This window comes from Oncorhynchus mykiss, chromosome 22 (genome assembly GCF_013265735.2).
Source record: "Oncorhynchus mykiss isolate Arlee chromosome 22, USDA_OmykA_1.1, whole genome shotgun sequence".
Taxonomy (NCBI): domain Eukaryota; kingdom Metazoa; phylum Chordata; class Actinopteri; order Salmoniformes; family Salmonidae; genus Oncorhynchus; species Oncorhynchus mykiss.
In genome coordinates this window covers 25,830,179-25,851,997 of record NC_048586.1, presented here as the reverse complement: position 1 = coordinate 25,851,997, position 21,819 = coordinate 25,830,179, and the positions used below count along the sequence as shown (strand labels likewise).

The following is a 21,819-nucleotide window of genomic DNA, read 5'->3' as shown; positions in this document are numbered from 1 at the left end:
CAAACTTGTTGCTGCCATAGATTACCTATCATACCAGCTGGTAGTGCCTGTCTTGACTACATCAAATAGTTGTAAAGAAGCTAGCTACATTAGCCAGCTACACTATATATACACTCAAAAGTATGTGGACACCGCTTGAAATTAATGGATTTGGCTATTTCAGCCACACCCGTTGCTGACAAGTGTATAAAATCAACACACAGCCATGCAATCTCCATAGACAAACATTGGCAGTAGAATGTTCTTACTGAAGAGCTCAGTGACTTTCAACAACGTGGCACCGTCATAGGATGCAACCTTTCCAAGAAATCAGTTTATCATATTTCTGCCCTGCTAGAGCTGCCCCGGTCAACAATAAGTGCTGTTATTGTGAAGTGGAAACATCTTGGAGCAACATCGGCTCAGCCGCGAAGTGGTAGGCCACACAAGCTCACAAAATGGGACCGCTGAAGCGCGTCACACGTAAAAATGGTCTGTCCTCAGTTTTAACATTCACTACACTACTACGAGTTCCAAACTGCCTCTGGAAGCAACATTAGCACAATAACTGTTCATCGGGAGCTTCATTAAATGGGTTTCCATGTCCGAGCAGCCGCACACAAGCCTAAGATCACCATGCGCAATGCCAAGCATCGGCTGGAGTGGTGTAAAGCTTGCCGCCATTGGATTCTGGAGCAGTGGAAACGTGTTCTCTGGAGTGATGAATCACGCTTCACCATCTGGCAGTCCGACAGACAAATCTGTGTTTGGAGGATGCCAGGAGAACGCTACCTGCCCCAATGCATAGTGCCAACTGTAAAGTTTGGTGGAGAAGGAATAATGGTCTGGGGCTGTTTTTCATGGTTCGGGCTAGGCCCCTTAGTTCTAGTGAAGGGAAAGCTTAACGCTACAGCATACAATGGCATTCTAGACGATTCTGTGCTTCCAACTTTGTGGCAACAGTTTGGGGAAGGGCCTTTCCTGTTTCAGCTTGACAATGCCCTCATGGACAAAGTGCGGTCCATACAGAAATGATTTGTCAAGATCGGTGAGGAAGAACTTGACTGGCCTGCACAAAGCCCTGACCTCCACCCCATCGAACACCTTTGGGATGAATTGGAACTCCGACTGCGAGCCTGGCCTAATCGTCCAACATCAGTGCCAGTCCTCACTAATACTCTTGTCAATTTGGGGCGGCAGGATAGCCTAGTGGTTAGAGCGTTGGTCTAGTAAGGTTGCAAGTTCAAACCCCCAAGCTGACAAGATACAAAATCTGTCGTTCTGCCCCTGAACAGGCAGTTAACCCACTGTTCCTAGGCCGTCATTGAAAATAAGAATTTGTTCTTAACTGACTTGCCTAGTAAAATTGTGTGTATATAAGCTTCTGACCCACGGGAATTGTGATGCAGTAAAATAATCTGTCTGTAAATAATTGTTGGAAGAATTACTTGTGTCATGCACAAAGTAGATGTCCTAACCGATTTGCCAAAACTACAGTTTGTTAACAAGAAATTTGTGGAGTGGTTGAAAAATGAATTTTAATGACTCCAACATAAGTGTATGTAAACTTCCGACTTCAACTGTATGTGAGAATGCTAGACCCACTCCAATCTGCATAACGCACCAACAGATGATGCAATCTCTATTGCACTCCACACTGCCCTTTCACACCTGGATAAAATGAACACTTACAGTATGTGAGAATGCTATTCATTGACTACAACTCAAAATCCAACACCATAGTGCCCTCAAAGCTCATCACTATGCTAAGGACCATGGGACTAAGCACCTCCCTCTGAAACTGGATCCTGGACTTCCTGACTGGCCGCCCCCAGGTGGTAAGGGTAGGTAACAACACATCACCACTCTGATCCTCAACACGGGGGCCCCTCAGGGGTGCGTGCTCAGCCCCCTCCTGTACTCCCTCTTCACTCTTGACTGCACGGTCAGGCACGGTCAGGCCTGATCACCAACTACGATGAGACTATGGGAAGGAGGTCAGAGACCTGACCGTGTGGTGCAAGGACAACAACCTCTCCCTCAACATGATCAAGACAAAGGAGATGATTGTGGACTACAGGAAAAGGAGGACTGAGCACGCCCCCATTCTCATCGATGGGCTGCAGGTTGGGAGCTTCAAGTTCCTTGGCGTCCATATCACCAACAAACTAACATGGACCAAGCACACCAATACAGTCACCCTCAGGAGACTGAAAAGATGTGCATGGGTCCTCAGATCCTCAAAAGGTTTTACAGCTGCACCTTCGAGAGCATCCTGACGGGTTGCATCACTTCCTGGTATGGCAATTGCTCGGCATCCAAACGCAAGGCACTACAGAGGGTAGTGCATACGGCCCAGTACATCACCGGGGCCAAGCTTTCTGCCATCCAGAACCTCTACACCAGGCGGTGTCGGAGGAAGGCCCTAAAATTTCAGAGACTCCAGCCACGCTAGTCATAGACTGTTCTCTCTGCTACCGCACAGCAAGCAGTACCGGAGCGCCAAGTCTAGGTCCAATAGGCTCCTAAATAGCTTCTACCCCCAAGCCATAAGACTCCTGAACAGCTAAGCAAATGCCTACCCAGAGTATTTGCATTGCCCCCCCCCCCCCCCCCCCCCCCGGAACTACTCTGTTATTACCCACATGTACATAATTACCTCGACACAGGTGCACCCGTACATTGACATTAACTCTGTACCGGTACCCCCTTTATATAGCCCCACTCTTGTTATTTACTGCTGCTCTTAAATGAAGGTTTTTTCTTAACTGCATTGTTGGTTAAGGGCTTGTAAGTAAGCATTTCACTAAGGTCTACTACACCTGTTGTATTTGGCTCATGTGACAAATCAAATTTGATTTGATTTAGTAAACCCAATACCATCATGCAGTATCGTTGGTGTACAGTCAGTAAGCAGTTTAGCACTGACACCAGCGGGCCACTGGGAAATTAATTTGTCAAACCAAAAGCTTACCTTGACTTCGAAGATTTTCAGTGTTGTGTTGCATAGCCAGCTAGCTAACATAGCATCGCTCTTTTTGAGAAGGGTGTTTGAGTAGGCTAACCTAGCTAGCTGCATTTGCTAGCTAAATAGGTGAAACTGAAAATGTTTTTTTATTTTTTTATGAAATCGCTCTCGATCTCTCTATGGCTTCTTCATTTTGGAACACTGTTCAACTATTTTCTTTCTCTCTCTGAGTCAACTAGTCGCCATATTTTATGCTCTGCAGTGCTAGCTCTGTACCTTATGCTTTCAGTACTAGATTCATTCTCTGATCCTTTGATTGGGTGGACAACATGTCAGTTCATGCTACAAGAGCTCTGATAGATTGGAGAACGTTATCTGGAAGTTGTCATAATTACTGTGTAAGTCAATGGAAGGGGGTGAGAACCATGAGCCTCCTAGGTTTTGTATTGAAGTCAATGTACCCAGAGGAGGACGGAAGCTAGCTGTCTTCCGGTTACACCATGGTGCTACCCTACAGAGTGATGTTGAGGCTACTTTAGACCTTCATTGCAAAAATGTGTATTTTAATCAATTATTTGGTGGTGTGAATAGTTTTATCAAAAAGGATAACTTTTTAAATGTTCAACAATTTATTTTTATGTTTTATGGATCTCCCCTTCCTCCTCTGGGTAGCTTCCACTGATTTTATTTACATTTCAGACAAGGCCTTTAAAAAAAAAAGCCAATTTAAAAAATGAATACTCTCTTACTCAAGTAATCAAATACCTATGTTTGTTCAGATATATGAATATTCAAATAACTGTACCCATCCCTAAATGTAATGATGATCTCTCCTCCCATCCTCACTCAGAGCGGCTGACAGAGGCTCTGCGTATGGGTCAGACGCCCTCCGTCTCTGCTCAGATGTTTCTGACATTCCGTGTTCTTGTGCTGCGGATCTCCCCCCAGCACCTCACCTCCCTCTGGCCAATCATGGTCACAGAACTGGTGAGGAACAACCCCACACTGATGACATCACTTCCGGTCACTGTTGATTTCCTGACATGTACACCTACATGCATTGTGGCATGTAAAAAGAAAGTGTTTGTTAGTGTTTGTCCAGTCCTGTCTTCTAATGGTGTCTCTTTTCTCCGTTTGTCAGATCCGAATATTTGTTCGGCTGGAAAAAGCCTTGTTGGAAGAAAAAGAGGTGTCAAAGTGAGTCAGTCTACCCATCCATTATTTTATCTACATATATAACGTCAATGTATCAGGCAGTGTATCATGTGAATATCTTGACTATGTTTCATTCAGACTTATTGTGTTGTCTCTTGCTTTTTATCTGTTCTCCTTCTACTGTCTTTCTCTGTCAGGTTGACTAAAGTTGTACGTGGGGCCATGGGGAATGGGCCATTGGCTTTCCCCCAGCCAGAGTTGGACATGTACCTGTCTGCCTGCAAGTTCCTGGACACCGCCCTGGCCTTCCCCACAGAGAAGATGCCCCTCTTTCAGATGTAAGAGCCTCACCGGCTTAGTATCTGCTTAGCATGTATGTAGGGTGTGCTTAGAATGATTACAATTGCATTTCATTCTCTCTGCTCTTGTGTGTGTGTGTCTGGTGTGTGCGTGTGTGTCTAGGTATCGCTGGGCCTTTGTTCCAGAAGTGGATATGAGCTGCTACAGTGGCCCAGAGAATAGTATCCTGGAGGGAGAGCAGGAGTGCAAACCCCATATTGTCAAAGTACTAGAGGCACTACACCAACGCTACGGAGTAAGGGAACACCCTATCTTGCACTATGCACACTCACACACACATTCTTGTACGACTAACCTTGTGGGGACACAATTCAGTACAATTCAAAATCATATTTTCCCTAACCAGTGCCCTTACCTTAACCTGAAAACATAACCCTAACCCTAGTTCCTAACCCTAAAACGAACCCGAGCTCCTAAACCTAATTCTATCCTTAACCCCCTAGAAATAGCATTTGACCTTGTGGGGACCAACAAAATGTCCCCAGTTGGTGAAATGTTTGTTAATTTACTATTCTTGTGGGGACTTCTGATCCCCACAAGTATAGTTAAACATGTCCACACACACACAGACACTCTCACACAAAACTCACACACACATGCATATCGACAACGCAAACACATACAAACATACCAACACAAACGCACATACGCACACACACACACACACACATACCAACACAAACGCACATACGCACACACACATACTTTTACACTCATCATATGCTGCTGCTACTCTATTCTTTATTTGACTCTTATCTATCCTGATGCCTAGTAACTTTACCCTGCCTTCATGTACATACAGTATCTACCTCAAAAACACTCTATATACAAAAGTATGTGGACACCCCTTCAAATTTGTGGATTTGGCTATTTCAGCCACACCTGTTGCTGACAGGTGTATAAAGTCAAGCACACAGCCATACAATCTCCATAGACAAACATTAGCAGTAGAATGGCCTTACTGAAGAGCTCAGTGACTTTCAACGTGGCACTGTCATAGGATGCCACCTTTCCAACAAGTCAGTTTGTAAAATGTCTGCCCTGCTAGAGCTGCCCCAGTCAACTCTTAATTGCTGTTAATGTGAAGTGGAAATGTCTAGGAGCAACAACAGCTCAGCCGCAAAGTGTTAGGCCACACAAGCTCACAGAATGGGACTGCCGGGTGCTATGTTTTTTTCCTCAGTTGCAGCACTCACTACCGACTTCCAAACTGTGTCTGGAAGCAACGAGCAGGTGTCAACATACTTTTGGTCACCTCTCACCTCTGCACATTGATCTGGTTCTGGTACTCACTGGATATACCTCCATTCTTGTGTATATTATTCATGTGTTACTATTTTATTATTTATTATTATTTCTTAACTATGCATCGTTGAAGGGTTTGTAAGCAAGCATTTCATGGACAAGTCTACACCCATTGTATTCGGGTGCATGTGACAATTATAATTGGATTTGAACACACACACTGTTATCGAGAAAAATATCACGTCCTTATATACACTGTGATAACGAGCTGACTCAATCATGCGGTCCCATCGTCCCTTTCTGATGAGCACGTCTTTTCATTCCAGATGCTGAACGGGCTGAGCGAGGAGTCCTCTACGGAGCATCTGGAGTTCCCCCTCCTCACCCGTCGCTTTCTCACCTCCATCACCCAGCTTGCTCCCTTCCTCCATACACTCTGCTGTTCCTTCCAGGGCACTTCACCCAGCAGCCCTCCAGATTACCCTGTGACAGACTACCCTCTAGCCAACGCTGACCAAGTCCTGAAGAGACTGGAGCACATCACTGAGGAAGAGTTCCTAGACTCCATGGAGAGTTAGTACTCCACCAAGGATCTAGATCTTAGAACGTAGAGGAAATGAGAACTAGAACCATAGAAATTGAATGTGTAGAATGGGCACAACCACTGAAAGCGATGTTGTATTGTAGGCATATGCCAGCTAAATGGTCATCTTTTGGGATGTTCTTTTGAATTTTGAATTGTTTACCTTACTTGGTTGAGATTTAACACGTCTATATAGGATATTCTACATTTTGAGATACTCTAAAATAATCTAGAATTAACTGACACAAACTGGAATGGCAGTTGGGGCGGCAGGTAGCCTAGTGGTTAGAGCGTTGGACTTGTAACCGAAAGGTTGCGAGATCGAATCACCGAGCTGACGAGGTAAAAATCTGTCGCTCTGCCACTAAACAAGGCAGTTAACCCACTGTGCCTAGGCCGTCATTGAAAATAAGAATGTGTTCTTAACTGTCTTGTCTAGTTAAAAATACATTTTGAAAATTAGGCTCTCTCTGAGTACAAGTCTGAATGTGCTGACTTAAAATAAGAGTAGTACTGATACTAGCTAGCTTTTTGAGGTGACACTGGTCATAAAAGAAGCACCACTGTAACCAAAGAGTGGGACAGCAGTACTGACTACTAATTGCTCTGCAAAGCTGCTCCCTACTATTAGCATATGTTGTAATATATTCCAATGAGACAGGAGTAGATGAGTATACCTGCTGGTCAGTGACTATGGGACCTCTAAGGCTTTTAATAGAGGATGGTTGATTTTTTTATGTTTAAAAAGCTCTGCTTGTCATCAATCATGTCACAGTTTTTTATTTGTGGGTAAATTCTTTAATGTGATTTGTGTGCACAGTAATACCTCTAGATATCTAATAAGTTAAATAATGTGTGGTATCTGTTCATGGGGAGTCTCTATTTTTAGGTGTTTTGTGGAATGTTTGGACATATGGTGCTTTCAAAGCAAATCAGAATCTCTGAAATTTGACTTGGAAACTAGTTGTAGAATGATGAGGCCCAAGTTTCTAGAGTCAACCAATAGGAAGCTCTATGCAAACAAATGTAAATTAACTCAGAGGTTCAGTTTACCACTTGTCATGAATACACCATTACCACTCAACACAATTTTATTCTTCAAATGTGAATGCTTAACTAAACTATGTAAATGTTTGACCTCCTGAAAATGATTACTTGTTAATATCCAAATTAATATATCATGGTCTGCAAATAAAAACATTTAAAAATGTCCACCAGACTATTTACATTGACACCCTACCCCCCTTTGATTTTACACTGCTGCTACTCACTATTTATTATCTATGTATAGTCACTTTACCCCTACGTACAAACTACCTCAACTAACCTGTATCCCCTAACCCGGATGACTCTGGGCCAATTGTGCGCCGACCTATGGGATTCCTGATCACGGCCGGTTGTGATACAGCCCAGGATCGAACCCAGGTCTGTAGTGATGCCTCTAGCACTATGATGCAATGCCTTAGACTGATGCGCCACTCAGGATCCCAATAGCATAATGTATGCAGGTTTTATAACTTTATCAAAGCCAATGATTCCTTTGGCCGGCTTTCCTTCCAGTTCTCTGCTGCCAATGACTGGAACGAACTGCAAAAATCACTGAAGCTGGAGACTCATATCTCCCTAAATAGCTTTAAGCACCAGCAATCAGAGCAGCTCACAGATCACTGGACCTGTACATAGCCCATCTGTAAACAGCCCATCCAACTACTCCATCCCCATACTGTATTTATTTATTTATCTTGCTCCTTTGCACCCCAGTATCTCTACTTGCACATTCATCTTCTACACATCTAACGTTCCAGTGTTTAATTGCTATATTGTAATTACTTCGCCACCATGGCCTATTTATTACTTTACTTCCCTCATCCTACCTCATTTGCACACACTGTATATATAGACCTTTTCTACTGTATTATTGACTTGTTTGTTTATTCCATGTGTAACTCTGTGTTGTTGTATGTGTCAAACTGCTTTACTTTATCTTGGCCATCTTGGCCAATTGCAGCTGCAATTGAGAACTTGTTCTCAACTAGCCTACCTGGTTAAATAAAGGTGGGAAAAAAATTAATAATCTAGGGAGGCAGGTGTTTGTGTTCCGGGTCAATACCAGCGTCTCTCTTTTAAATTAATATCAATTGGTTCATGAATAAACAGATAAATTAAGTTATTCTTCAACACTCCAAGGAGTGTCCAGTTACACCCACCAAATGGAGCAAACGTACCTCAAAGTCTGTTCCAGAACATTTTGGGGAAACATGTAGTTCAGTACAAACTGTTCCGCAACGTAGCAATTGTTCCATCGAACTAAAAGCACCCCTGACTTGTCCCACAAGCTGACCTCTGACATCTACTAAAGAAATTACCTAGATAATAGCATTTTAGTCAGTTAAATACAACAAAACATTATTTATAAAAAGCAATATGAATATGTTTTTGTAACACTATATGTTGTTTACAATCATGATATCTGTACTTTTAGTTTATGGTTGAGCTTGTGTGAATCGGCATTTTTCAACGCGTTCAAAGGAAGTGAATACATTTAACTGGTAATTATCACCTTCCCACTTGGCTATGAATGCAGCATTATTATTCAAAACACCCGCTCGCCCAGCTGGATGGTGCCCTCGCTCTAGACTTGTTCATGTCTACATTTAACTTGTAATTACCACCTCCCCACTTGGTTATGAACGCAGCATTATTATTCAACACACCCACTTGGCCCAGCTGGGTGGTTCCCTCGCGCTAGACTTGTGCATGTTTTCCCTTCTGCATTTCGGAGAAGATGGCGTCGCAGAGAGGAGTCCCTATAAGTAAGGTAGGCGTTAACATGATATTTTACTTTTACAGTATCTAGCCACAACCTGTTGACATTGTGCTATGTAGAAGTAAATGATGTGCAGTTGCTTCTGATTATAGTGATTAAACTAATCATCGAAATCATAGCACGTTTTTGGTCTCGATCAGTAGTTTTTACCTGATAAAGTAGAATCCTGTTGAAAAAGTATGTAAAGTACCGTTTATATTCTTAAAACATATATAAAATGATACTGTTGCTTTTTTATACTGTTGCTTTTTTATTTATGGCCCACTGTCCAAGCGCCGGTTTTAAATATCCAAATTAATAATCAATATGTTGAAATAAATTGTGATCTTTTGAAGACGAATACGTAAAAGTTACTGCCTACACACACACACGTATCACACTTGTGTTTAGATTATTTGTATTTGGCAAATTCGTAGCCTACCTTCTAACCTGCACTCGCTTGTTCTACTGTAATAAATCATGCGCGCAAATATACCAGTCACGTCGATATTGTTTAAGTCAATAGAACTGGGACAATAACCGCTGGGACATGTACGGTTTGCACACATCTAACAGACAAACGCAAAGAACTTTGGTATAGGCTACTACTTCTGTCTGTCAAGATATGACAACCTGTCGTAGCCATGTATCAACTTATATTTCTGTGAGAACGTTATGTCGATAGATGGCAAGGAAACAACACGTTTTTTACTGGATAATTTAAACAAATCACCACCTCATAATGGTTTCTAGATAGCGACAGGGGTTGGCATTCATTTCAATGATAAACCTTTAAGTCCATGACTTAAAAGTCCTCGGATCACATTACGGGAGGATCGCCCGATTTTGTTTTTCTAGCCACGGTGGTCTGAAAATGACAGCTCCATTTCCAATGCCGCATTCAAAACAACTGGGAACTCTGAACTGGAACATTTCCGACTTCCGAATTCAGTGCGTTCAAGACAACTGGGAAGTCGGGAAAAAACGAGCTCCGACTGGGAAAAATCGTAAAAACTCGGAATTCCAAGTCGGGAACACGGGCCTCTTTCTGGAACTCCTTCTTTCCGACCTGAAGATCACTGACATCATGATTCGACCTCGTTTTTTTTTCCGAGTTCCCAGTTGTCTTGAAAGCGTATTCTGTCCCAGTTTGAACTGGTTCGAATGACAAAAACAGTGGTACTAAACCAAAGATATTGATATATTTTAAGCAATCGATTTTGTGAGATCGTGATGACTATAAACAGTAATACTAACAACATCGCCCCCTGTATATAACCTTGTTATTGTTATTTTGTGTTAAAACATTTTTTTATGAAACTTTATTTGATAAATATTTTCTTAACTCTTCTTGAACTGCACTGTTGGTTACGGGCTTGTAAGTAAGCATTTCGCGGTAAGGTTGTATTAAAGTTGTATTAGATCACCAATCTAAGGTAAAGGGGATGTGTATTTCCTTTCATTTGTGTGTGGTGAAAACGTTCATCTTTGTAATGTAGTAACACGTTCTGACTACTATAGGGAAATTAGCATAATATAGAATAATCAAATCAAATGTTATTGGTCACATACACATGTTTAGCAGATGGTATTGCGTGTGTAGCGAAATGCGTGTGTTTCTAGCTCCAACACTCACTTCTCCAAATCAAAGTGCCAGATTTGTTCCCACTACTAGACAGTCCAGAGGCAAAGTCAAAATTGATGAATACAAAATGTTCCTTTTTGGTCTTAATTCAAGGTAAAGGTTAGTATTGCGGTTGAGGTTAGGTTTAAATTCGTATTTGAAGAGATAAATTGTAGAAATAGGCGGTATTTACAGATTTTCTGCTTGCGCAGATAGTGACAAACCTCCAGATTGGCGAAGCATCCAGCTACAGATTATGCATGCTGACGCTGCTTGGTCTGCGAACTTCAAAGTGCATGCAGGTGCTTCTCAGATGGTATTTTTGCATCTCAAATGGTATGTGCACACGCAACCTGCAGATATTTGTTGGTGGAGTGTTTTGCTTTAGTCGGTAGCTTTGTTCCAGGGCGTCAGTGTGCTACCAGTCGGCGTACAAGCTCTGGTCCAGGGCGTTACTGTTGATTGTGCAGCTAGCTAGTGCACACTTCTTAGCTAGCTAGTGTAACCGGTGCTATACTGCACCGCTGTAACTCTGCGTTGTGTGTGGTTGATTGAGACAATAAACGTGGACTTTGGAGATCAGGTAGTTTTAATCAAGCAGAACTGACTCTCTGCATCCTGCATCTGCATCCAAAAGGAAATAAAACATTTGTAGAGCACATATGTTCTGAGAATCGTCGCCTCTTTCTCTCTCAGTGCATCAAAAATGATTTTCGAATACAAAAATTAATACACTCTCTCCTTATTATACATAACATATTTTACATTGATAAAACCACATACCTGCATCCAAAAGGAAATAAAACATTTGTAGAGAACATATGTTCTGAGAATCGTCACCTCTTTCTACAACAGATACACAATAGGAGGGACTGGGATCATTCGAGGAGCTAGCCATCGTTCACACATACAATATCCTGCTAATACCTTAGCTAGCTATTAACCACATGTTGAATTCAGAATGTTGATATCATCCTAAAAAGTACAATTACAAGTGCATCTTAACAATACCATACACTTATGAGTAGCCTCTAAATATACATCATTATTCATGAACAAAACACTGTGTATGACTTTGTACTTAAAAGAATCAAACTTTTCTGAAGACAGAAAAAGCATGCCTACCTCTCTCAGTGCATCAGAAATGATTTGAGCACGCAGGGCAAAACGTAAGTACACACTCCCCTTCTCCCAGGATGCAGGCATGCATAACAAATCAACACAACATATTGATATATGAACCTGGTGAAATTCAACTCAAAACAAAAATGATGTAGGTTAAGCACATGGAGTAATGAGTAGGATTCAGGATTTTTCACATGCAAAAGTGATTGCTTTTGATAACTCTTTATCTAGTTTGAAAATTGAAATATATTTTATGGAAAAGATATGTTTCTGAACGATGGATCAACCACCCAACTTTGGAGTAGTTAGGTATATTTCCCTGCTTGAAAGGAGCTAGCTAGTAGTTCCTGGAGACTTCTAGCAATTGTGCTCAGCTAAAACTACACACAGAGACATAAAAATGGTATCATTGTGTGACTTTGGGTAAGTTGGAAAAATGGCTTAATTGACTAAATCCGAAGTATCCCTTTTAGTAGACCGGAACTGTGACCATTTTTTACAATGGTAAACGGACAGTGTAAGACATCTTCAATTATCCACCATCTTTGAATGCATTTGAAGCCAAGGGAGTCAGTCAGCAATGATGGCGTCTCATAGAGACATAGGTCACGTTCCTCTGCCCAGGAGTTGCTGACACATGCCAGATTTAAACAATGTCTGGATAGGTATTTTATATGTCAGCTAACCACATCATATGCTATAGCAATCTGGTTCCCAACGGCACAGTCTATGATGTGACACACAACCATTGGTTGATGCATGCAATGTCTGAGTGTACTGGTGTGAAATTCCTAGCTAGTTAGCGGTGCACGCTAGTAGTATTTCAATCAGTGACTTCACTCACCCTGAGACCTTGAAGTGGTTGTTTCCCTTACTCTGCAAGGGCCACAGCTTTTGTGGAGCGATAGGTAATGATGTTTTGTCAGAGGCAGTCGTGTTCAGAGAGTCCGTGGTACAAACCCAGGTTGGGGCGAAGGACAGAAGCAAGACTGTTACATTGGTGTTGTTGACCCGGATTACTGGTTGTTGCGGAGAACTAGGAGGTTAAAAGGGGGGAAGGGGGGGTGGGTGTAACCAGTGTGAAATGGCTAGCTAGTTAGCAGTGCATGATAGGAGCATTTCAATCAGTGACTTCACTGGCTCAGACCTTGAAGTAGTTGTTTCCGTTCCTCTGTAAAGCTTTTGTGGAGTAATATTGATTTAAGGACATTAATGTAATAGAAGCAACTATTGGTACGATGATTGTATTTGATTTCTAGATTTTTACACAGATTGGACACGAATATTGCCAGTGTATCTTTCCTATTTCCAAAACCGTATCGCAAGCGTAGAGCGTTTGGGAAGCGTCTGGTTATTTGCATCTGACGGCATGTAGGAACATGGAATGATGTAATGCAATGCAGTTGGAGTCATGATAGGCACGTCCCCATCAGAGAGCGTGACAGAGCTGCATATGAGCTCTCACATTTTTCAACAAGTTTTTTTTACAAAAGGATAGATTTAAAGTTAGATAAACTTGGATTTTTCAGCAGACACATGTGCAGGATGCTACCCTCCTCAGCATGGTCTTCGCTCCAGGTCAAAACTGACTGCCGAGTTAAGGCTCCCAGGCTTGCAAGGACAGACCAGATACAAATCCAATTAGCACTAAGGTGTGAAGTAAATGGTGTCAAGGCCTTTAAAGCGTCCTCTGAAGCCCTCTCCTACTGTTCAAAGACCATTCACTGGCATTTTCTACAAGAAATCTGCCTCCAGAAATTAAAGCTTCTCCCACCTACTCCCGTTGCCTGCTGCTTGGATTTCACTTGGTGAACAGAACCAAAGCAAAGAAAGTAAAATGTCAAAGTCCCCTCTCCTACCTTAACTGCCTACCCACTACTTACCTAACTTTGCACCACCTGGTGCACTAACCAAAATACAGGGGGTGGTCTGCCCAGGTCTTACCTAGTGTGTATAGACAGTAAATACTACAGGTTATGCATGCCCGCAGGCCTCTTGCCTATGCACTCCCTAGGTGCCTTCCACCCTGGGAACAAATGAAACAGAATACAAACAATTACTATAATCAAAAACAGTCCTTTTGTCATAGATATACCTTAGCAGGACCGACTAAAATACTGCCAACAAATGATACCTCTGCAACAACCAACACATGATATAACAATTAGCTCTGAGAAACAATCAACACAGGATATACTAATCAGCGCTCCCTCAGCAACAACCCACACAGGATATACTAATCAGCTCTAGTCTCTCAGCAACAACCAACATAGGACATACCAATCAGCTCTAGTCTCTCAGCAGCAACCAACACAGGACATACCAACCAGCTCTAGTCTCTCAGCAGCAACCAACACAGGACATATTAATAATCTCTCTCTAACAAAGGAACACTGGCTTTTTCCAGCTGGAGAAGGAGTCTGTAATTGGATACAGCTGTATCCTCTGACGAGAGGGCGGGGTCAGCTCCAATTAGCAATGGGGCCGACCAATCAGCTGCTTGGGGGAATTTCAGGAAGCCATCCTGAAACACACACATACAAACAAAACCACAACACAAGAACTGGGGAACGTAACATACATCAGCAATGCAGAGCTCTCCCTGTCCTATGCCGTGCCTTGATTGTATTACTGTTGGAAATGTGCATGTACACCCTGGCCCACCTAACCCTGGCCCACCTCATGTTGCTAGCCCCAATTCTGACTTGTGCTCTGATATCTGATTCACTGATTTCTGCTCTCATAAAATCCTGGGTTTTCTGCACGTTAACACTAGAAGCTTATTACCTAAAATGGATCAAATGAAAGTGTGGGTTTACAACTCCAATCCAGATGTTGGTCATTACTGAGACGTGGTTAAGGAAGACTGTTTTGAACACTGATGTTAACCTTTCTGGTTATAACCTTTTTCGGCAAGATGGATCTTCCAAAGGTGGTGGAGTTGCAATCTTTACCAAGGATCACCTTCAGTGCTCGGTTGTCTCCACCAAGTCTGTCCCCAGACAATTTGATTTTCTGATTTTAAGCATTAAAATAGCTCTTTGTTGGCTATTGCTGGGTGCTATTGTCCTCCATCAGCACCGGCCTGTACCCTACATGCCCTAAGCTCTCTCCTGGCCCCTTACACAAAGTCTGAATTTGTTCTGCTTGGTGACCTTAACTGGGACATGCTTAAACCACAATGGGACTCCCTAAATCTTTCTCATATTATTACCAATCCCACAAGGTATGACTCCAAACACCCAGAAAAGGCTACTCTCCTCAATGTAATCCTTTTCAAATAATTCTGATAGGTATCAGTCTGGTGTTTTCTGTAATGACCTTAGCAATCACTATTTTACAGCCTGTGCTCGTAATGGCTGCTCAGTGAAATTACCTGTCCTGATTTGTCATAGACGCTTGCTAAAAAACTTTTATGAGCAAGCCTTCCTTCATGAACTGGCATCTGTAAAATGGTATAGAATCAGCTTGATCCCCTCTGTCGAAGACAATGGACCTTCCTTTTTGATATTTTCAGTGGTAATTGTTAACAAACATGCCCGCTAAAGAAAATGAGAATTAAAAACAGGTTCAGCCCCTGGTTCAACAGTGATCTTGCAGAGTTACTTAATAATTGCATTTGGCGAGAGGCTCGGCACACGCATACTCAGGCTGACTGGCTATCGTTTAGGCAAATATGAAATAAGTGCACTCAGGCTATCCGGAAGGCCAAAGTTAGTTACTTTGAGGAGCAGTCTCTCTGTTGGTCTAACCCCTAGTTCTGGAAAACGGTTAAAGACCTGGAGAATAAACCCTCCTCCTCACAGCTGCCCATGTCCCTTAATGTTGATGATGTGGTTGTTACTGACAAGAAGCACTTGGCTGAGCTCCTTAATCACCACTTCATTAAGTCAGGAATCCTATTTGTCTCAGCCATGCCTCCTTGCCCGTCCAACATTTCCCATCCCACCCCTTCTAATGCGACTATCCCCGATGCTTCTCCCTCTTTTTCTCCTGCCTCCCTACAAAGTTTCTCCCTGCAGGCAGTCACTGAGTCCTAGGTGCTAAAGAAGCTCCTTAAACTTGACCCCCAAAAAACATCTGGGTCAGATGGTTAAGACCCTTTCTTCTTTAAGGTTGCTGCCCCTATCATCGCCAAGCCTATCTCCAACCTTTTTAACCTGTCTCTCCTTTCTGGGGAGGTTCCCATTGCTTGGAAGCCAACCACGGTTCATCCTTTATTTAAAGGGGGAGATCAAGCTGATCCTAAATGTTATAGGCCTATTTCTATTTTGCCCTGATTATCAAAAGTGTTGGAAACACTTGTCAATAATCAACTGACTGGCTTTCTTGATGTTTATAGTATTCTCTCTGGTATGCAATCTGCTTTCCGCTCCGGTTATGGATCTGTCACTGCAACCTTAAAGGTCCTCTTGATGTCACCATTGCCCTTGATTCTAAGCAATATTGTGTTGCTATTTGTATTGACTTGGCCAAAGCTTTTGATACGGTAGACCATTCCATTCTTGTGGGCCGGCTAAGGAGTATTGGTGTCTCTGAGGGGTCTTTGGACTGGTTTGCTAACTTCCTCTCTCAAAGAGTGCAGTGTATAAAGTCAGAAAATCTGCTGTCTCAGCCACTGCCTGTCACCAAGGGAGTACCACAAGGCTCAATCGTAAGCCCCACGCTCTTCTCAGTTTACATCAACAACATAGCTCAGGCAGTAGGAAGCTCTCTCATCCATTTATATGCAGATAATACAGTCTTATACTCAGCTGGCCTCTCTCCGGATTTTGTATTAAGTACTTTCTTAGTGTCCAACACGTTTTCTCTACCCTTAACCTCTCTGGGATATGTGGGACGCTAGCCTCCCACCTGGCCAAAAGCCAGGGAAAATGCAGAGCGCCAAATTCAAATAAATTACTATAAAAATCTAACTTTCATTAAATCACACATGCAAGATAGCAAATGAAAGCTACACTTGTTGTGAATCCAGCCAACATGGCAGATTTCAAAAAGTATTTTTGGCGAAAGCAAACGATGCTATTATCTGAGGATAGCACCTCTGTAAACAAAGAGAGAAAAGCATATTTGAACCCTGCAGGCATGACACAAAACGCAGAAATAAAAATATAATCCATGCCTTACCTTTGACGAGCTTCTTTTGTTGGCACTCCAATATGTCCCATAAACATCACAAATGGTCCTTTTGTTCGATTAATTCCGTCGATATATATCCAAAATGTCCATTTATTTGGCACGTTTGATCCAGAAAAACACCAGTTCCAACTTGCGCAACGTGACTACAAAATATCTCAAAAGTTACTGTACCTGTAAACTTTGCCAAAACATTTCAAACTACTTTTGTAATACAACTTTAGGTATATTTTTACGTAAATAATCGATAAAATTGAAGACGGGATGATCTGTGTTCAATACAGGAGGAAAACACACTGTAGCTAGCTTTCTGGTCACGCGCTATCTAACAGTACACTTCAAGTGACCCTCATTCAAGATGGCCGTACCTCTTCATTACACAAAGGAAAAACCTCAAACAATTTCTAAAGACTGTTGACATCCAGTGGAAGCGATAGGAACTGCAAGAAGGTCCCTTAGAAATCTGGATTACCAATGAAATACATTGAAAAGAGAGTGACCTCAAAAAAAAATCTGAATGGTTTGTCCTCGGGGTTTCACCTGCTAAATAAGTTCTGTTATACTCACAGACATGATTCAAACAGGTTTAGAAACTTCAGAGTGTTTTCTATCCAAATCTAACAATATGCATATCCTATCTTCTGGGGATGAGTAGCAGGCAGTTGAATTTGGGCATGCATTTCATCCGGACGTGAAAATACTGCCCCCTGTCACCAAGAAGTTAACCTTGTTCTGAACACCTCGAAAACAAAGGTCATGTGGTTTGGTAAGAAGAATGCCTCTCTCCCCACAGGTGTGATTACTAGCTCTGAGGGTTTAGAGCTTGAGGTAGTCACCTTATACAAGTACTTGGGAGCATAGCTAGACGGTGCCATGTCCTTCTCTCAGCACATATTAAAGCTGCAGGCTAAAGTTAAATCTAGTCTTGGTTTCCTCTATCGTAATCGCTCCTCTTTCACCCAGCTGCCAAACTAACCCTGATTCAGATGACCATGCTAGATTACGGAGACATCATTTATAGATCGGCAGGTAAGGGTGCTCTCAGCGGCTAGATGTTCTTCACCATTCGGCCATCAGATTTTCCACCATTGCTCCTTATAGGACACATCACTGCACTCTATACTCCTCTGTAAACTGTTCATCTCTGTAGACCCGTTGCAAGACCCACTGGTTGATGCTAATTTATAAAACCCACTTAGGCATCATTCCCCTTATCTGAGATATCTACTGCAGCCATCATCCTCCACATAGAACACCCGTTCTGCTAGTCACATTCTGTTAAAGGTCCCCAAAGCACACACATCCCTGGGTCGCTCCTCTTTTCAGTTCGCTGCAGCTAGCGACTGGAACGAGCTGCAACAAACACTCAAACTGGACAGTTTTATCTCCGTCTCTCATGGACACTCTTACTGACAGTTGTGGCTGTTTTGTGTGATGTATTGTTGTCTCTACCTTCTTGCTCTTTGTGCTGTTGTCTGTGCCCAATAATGTTTGTACCATGTTTTGTGCTGCTACCATGTTGTGTGCTACCATGTTGTTCTGTTGTGTTGCTACCATGCTGTGTTATCATGTGTTGCTGCCTTGCTATGTTGTTGCCTTAGGTCTCTCTTTATGTAGTGTTTTCTCTATTGTTGATGTGTGTTTTGTCCTATATTTATTTATATTGCATACATTTTTTATCCCAGGCTCCCGTCCCCGTCATTGAAAATAAGAATTTGTTGTTAACTGACTTGCCTAGTTTTATAAAGGTTAAATAAAAATACAATAAAACTAAGGGCAAGAGTAGGCCTAACTTAACCCAGGAGGTGGTAATACGCAACAATAATATCCCATTTCATGTTGTCAGCATTTGTATAGTGTAACTCTAATCCTCTGCCCCTTCCTTTACAGCTATGTCCAATGTTCCTCCACACAAACTCCACCAGCCACACCTGGCCCTTCAGCGCCATCGCTGAACTAATAGGTGAGTCATCGGCATATTGTCCAATCACAAAACCAGTGTTTTCCTACCTTTTTTAACCCTGATATGCATTGATGGGATAAAACATTCTAAGGCACACCTAAAATGTCCCTATTCATTTATTTAGTGGTAATGCCCTCCCTGCAAACAATAATGAGTCGTTGGGAAATGGTCACCTAAAATCGTCAGGATGTTGTGTCAGGGTCCCTTGGAGGTTTAGTTTATTTCTAGCTTGGTCCTGGGGATGTCCCCAAGGACTTTTTAGGATGTTCTTGGGACGTTGTGTCATGGTCCCCTGGTGGATTTGTCTAGTTCCCGGTTGGTCCTGAGTATGTCACCGAGGACGTTCTTGGGATGTTGTGTCATTGTCCCCTGAAGGTCCACCGAATGTTATTTAGACGTTGTCATGGACCCCTGGAGGTTTTTGACTAGTTTCCGGTTTGTCCCAGGGATGTCACCTGATGGTCGCAAAAATGAAATCAATGAGCAAATACTCAGATTAATTGATAACTAAAATAGCAGTGCAGATGGCACTCTTTTGCTAAATGCAGAGATTAATAAATGTGTCCATCAATCTCTCCTTCTCTTATCTCCATCTTTCTCTGTGTCCCTGTATCTCACACTCTTGATTTCCTTCCATATCCTCACTATTCTTAACCCATCACACTATTTCTCTGTCTTTTTACCTCTACCTGGAGCAATAAATGCTTTGGATATATTCATATATTTCATCAGCCAGTGTCTCCCATCTATTCAGTATACACACACACACACACACACACACACACATTGACAACCCTCCCCACCCCTACCATTATGGCTTTGGACAGGCCTTTGGATTCAAGCCTACTACTCCAGACAGAATAATGGAGAGAGGGTGGGCTCTGCAATAAAACATAGTAGTACAAAAATTGCAGTAGGGAGGAAATGTGAAAAGGAGATGGCTGGATTAATAGAGGGATTGATTTGAAAATAGTTGGGGAGAGTGGGAGACCAGACCACATGTTTGTGTTAGCCTGATGTTACAGTGGTGTCTTGAGGATATAGCATCAGTATAAGAGGCTGGGGTTGCATCCTCCGTGACAGCTGTCCCAGACAGGCTGTTCTAAAGGAGAAAACACATTCCACCGAATGACGGTTTGCCTTTCGTTTCCCAGTTTCTTTAATCTTTTTGTGATGTTGGGACCAACCCCCAGTAGGCGTCAACATTTCTAGATAACGAATTGATTTGCAGTCAATATGCAAATGAAGGCTGTCACTTTGTTCAGCAGTATGTACTCTTGGTCTGCAAACGCTACCGGTGTGTCCAAGCCTTAATGGTTCACATTGCACAATCAACAAAGGGGGACATGTTCTATCTATCACACTTTACATGACACCATTTTGAATGTTGAATTTCTGGGGGGGGGTCTAAACCCCTCGTGGTGTGGTAGTTTTCCACAGCAGTAGCAACACAGCTGGTAGGTGGATGGTTTGGCTTGGACTGCTAGGCGGGTTTGGCGTGGATGTGCAGGCTTGGCCATAGTCTTGTTCTCATTGAAAAGCAATAAGAAGGTGGCATGGGTAGTCTAGTATGGGGTTTTATCATCTACACTATGAAATGGACTGGTTATTTGCATAGCAACATACTGTAATAACAATACTCTTTATGTGCCAAAGTAATTTTCAGTGTATTCTGTGTATGCACCTATGCTTACATCCTCTATCTCTATATCTTTCACCAGACAATGCCTATGATCCTGATGTTAACGCCAAGCAGTTCTGGATTGATAAGACCCAGATCAAAAAGCAAGACTGCCTCATCTTCATGGACAATGGAAATGGATTGGACTATGAAAAGATGCACAAGATGCTCAGGTATGGACAGTTTTTCAACGACTACCACTACTATAGCAGGGTAAATCAGGTTCGATCTAGACAAAAGTCCTGCAGAGACCTTCCTTGGGACCATCACAAGACATCCTGACAACTGGTATATTGATGAATGTTCTGAGAATGTCCTAAAAACGCTCTGACACGGTCCTCCATAATGTCAGGGGAACTTACAGGGAACTAGGCAAAAGTCCCCTAGAGAATGTTCCTTTAGGACCATTATTTTATGTTTTAAAGACTGGAAAAACAGATGTTCAGAGCACGTCCTTAAAACATCCTAAGGGATGTCCCTGGAACAAACCAGGGACAAGTCTTATGCTGTACTATAAGAATGCACGTTTACGATTGATGTACACAAAAATAGCATGTTTCTCTCTTTTTCTCTTTCAGCTTCGGTTACAGTGATAAGAGAGTCATAAATGGCAAGCACCCGATTGGTCTCTATGGTAACGGCTTCAAGTCCGGGTCCATGCGTCTGGGGAAAGATGCCATTGTGTTCTCGAAGTCGCAAGACGGAGACACCATGCAAGTAGGCATGCTCTCCCAGAGCTACCTGGCACAGATCAAAGCAGACGAGATCATTGTGCCCATCATCTCCTTCCAATGTGTCCCACACAGCCAGTATAAGTATATCCTTTTATAGAGAGACTATACACATACACATAGTGCCCAAACTGTCATCACCTCCAAACAGGTTGGATTTAGATCCCTCTATAGATGTGCATATACGTTATTTTATAGTGCCAACCTTAAATACTGTTAGCTATTTGTCTATCGACCTTTTGTGTTGTCCCTGTGTGTGTTGTCCTTGACTTCCGGTGCACTCAATGTGAATGAGAAGCACAAGGCTAGTCTGCAGGACATCCTGCACTACTCTATCTTTAATACAGAGAACGAGCTACTCGAAGAGCTCAAAGCCATCAGCTCCACAGGCTCCTCGGGAACACGCATTATCGTCTGGAACCTGCGCAGGTCAGACACACACACGCATTCTCTTCCTTTTCCT

At 42.5% G+C, this 21,819-nt stretch overlaps 2 protein-coding genes across 2 annotated transcripts in view; both read left to right on the top strand.

Moving 5' to 3' along the window:
* LOC110501633 (protein dopey-2) overlaps positions 1–7,502 on the top strand; it is a 46,670-nt gene extending 39,168 nt beyond the window's left edge. The window contains 5 exon segments of the mRNA XM_021579331.2: positions 3,798–3,934; positions 4,089–4,144; positions 4,300–4,440; positions 4,565–4,697; positions 6,034–7,502. Of these exon segments, the coding sequence (XP_021435006.2) occupies positions 3,798–3,934; positions 4,089–4,144; positions 4,300–4,440; positions 4,565–4,697; positions 6,034–6,285 (719 nt within the window). The 3' untranslated portion in view covers positions 6,286–7,502.
* A 1,528-nt stretch (positions 7,503–9,030) lies between these two features.
* LOC110501632 (MORC family CW-type zinc finger protein 3) overlaps positions 9,031–21,819 on the top strand; it is a 28,147-nt gene continuing 15,358 nt past the window's right edge. The window contains exons 1-5 of the mRNA XM_036959588.1: positions 9,031–9,108; positions 18,872–18,944; positions 20,666–20,798; positions 21,204–21,442; positions 21,638–21,785. Of these exons, the coding sequence (XP_036815483.1) occupies positions 9,076–9,108; positions 18,872–18,944; positions 20,666–20,798; positions 21,204–21,442; positions 21,638–21,785 (626 nt within the window). The 5' untranslated portion in view covers positions 9,031–9,075. The remainder of the gene's footprint in view (positions 9,109–18,871; positions 18,945–20,665; positions 20,799–21,203; positions 21,443–21,637; positions 21,786–21,819) is intronic.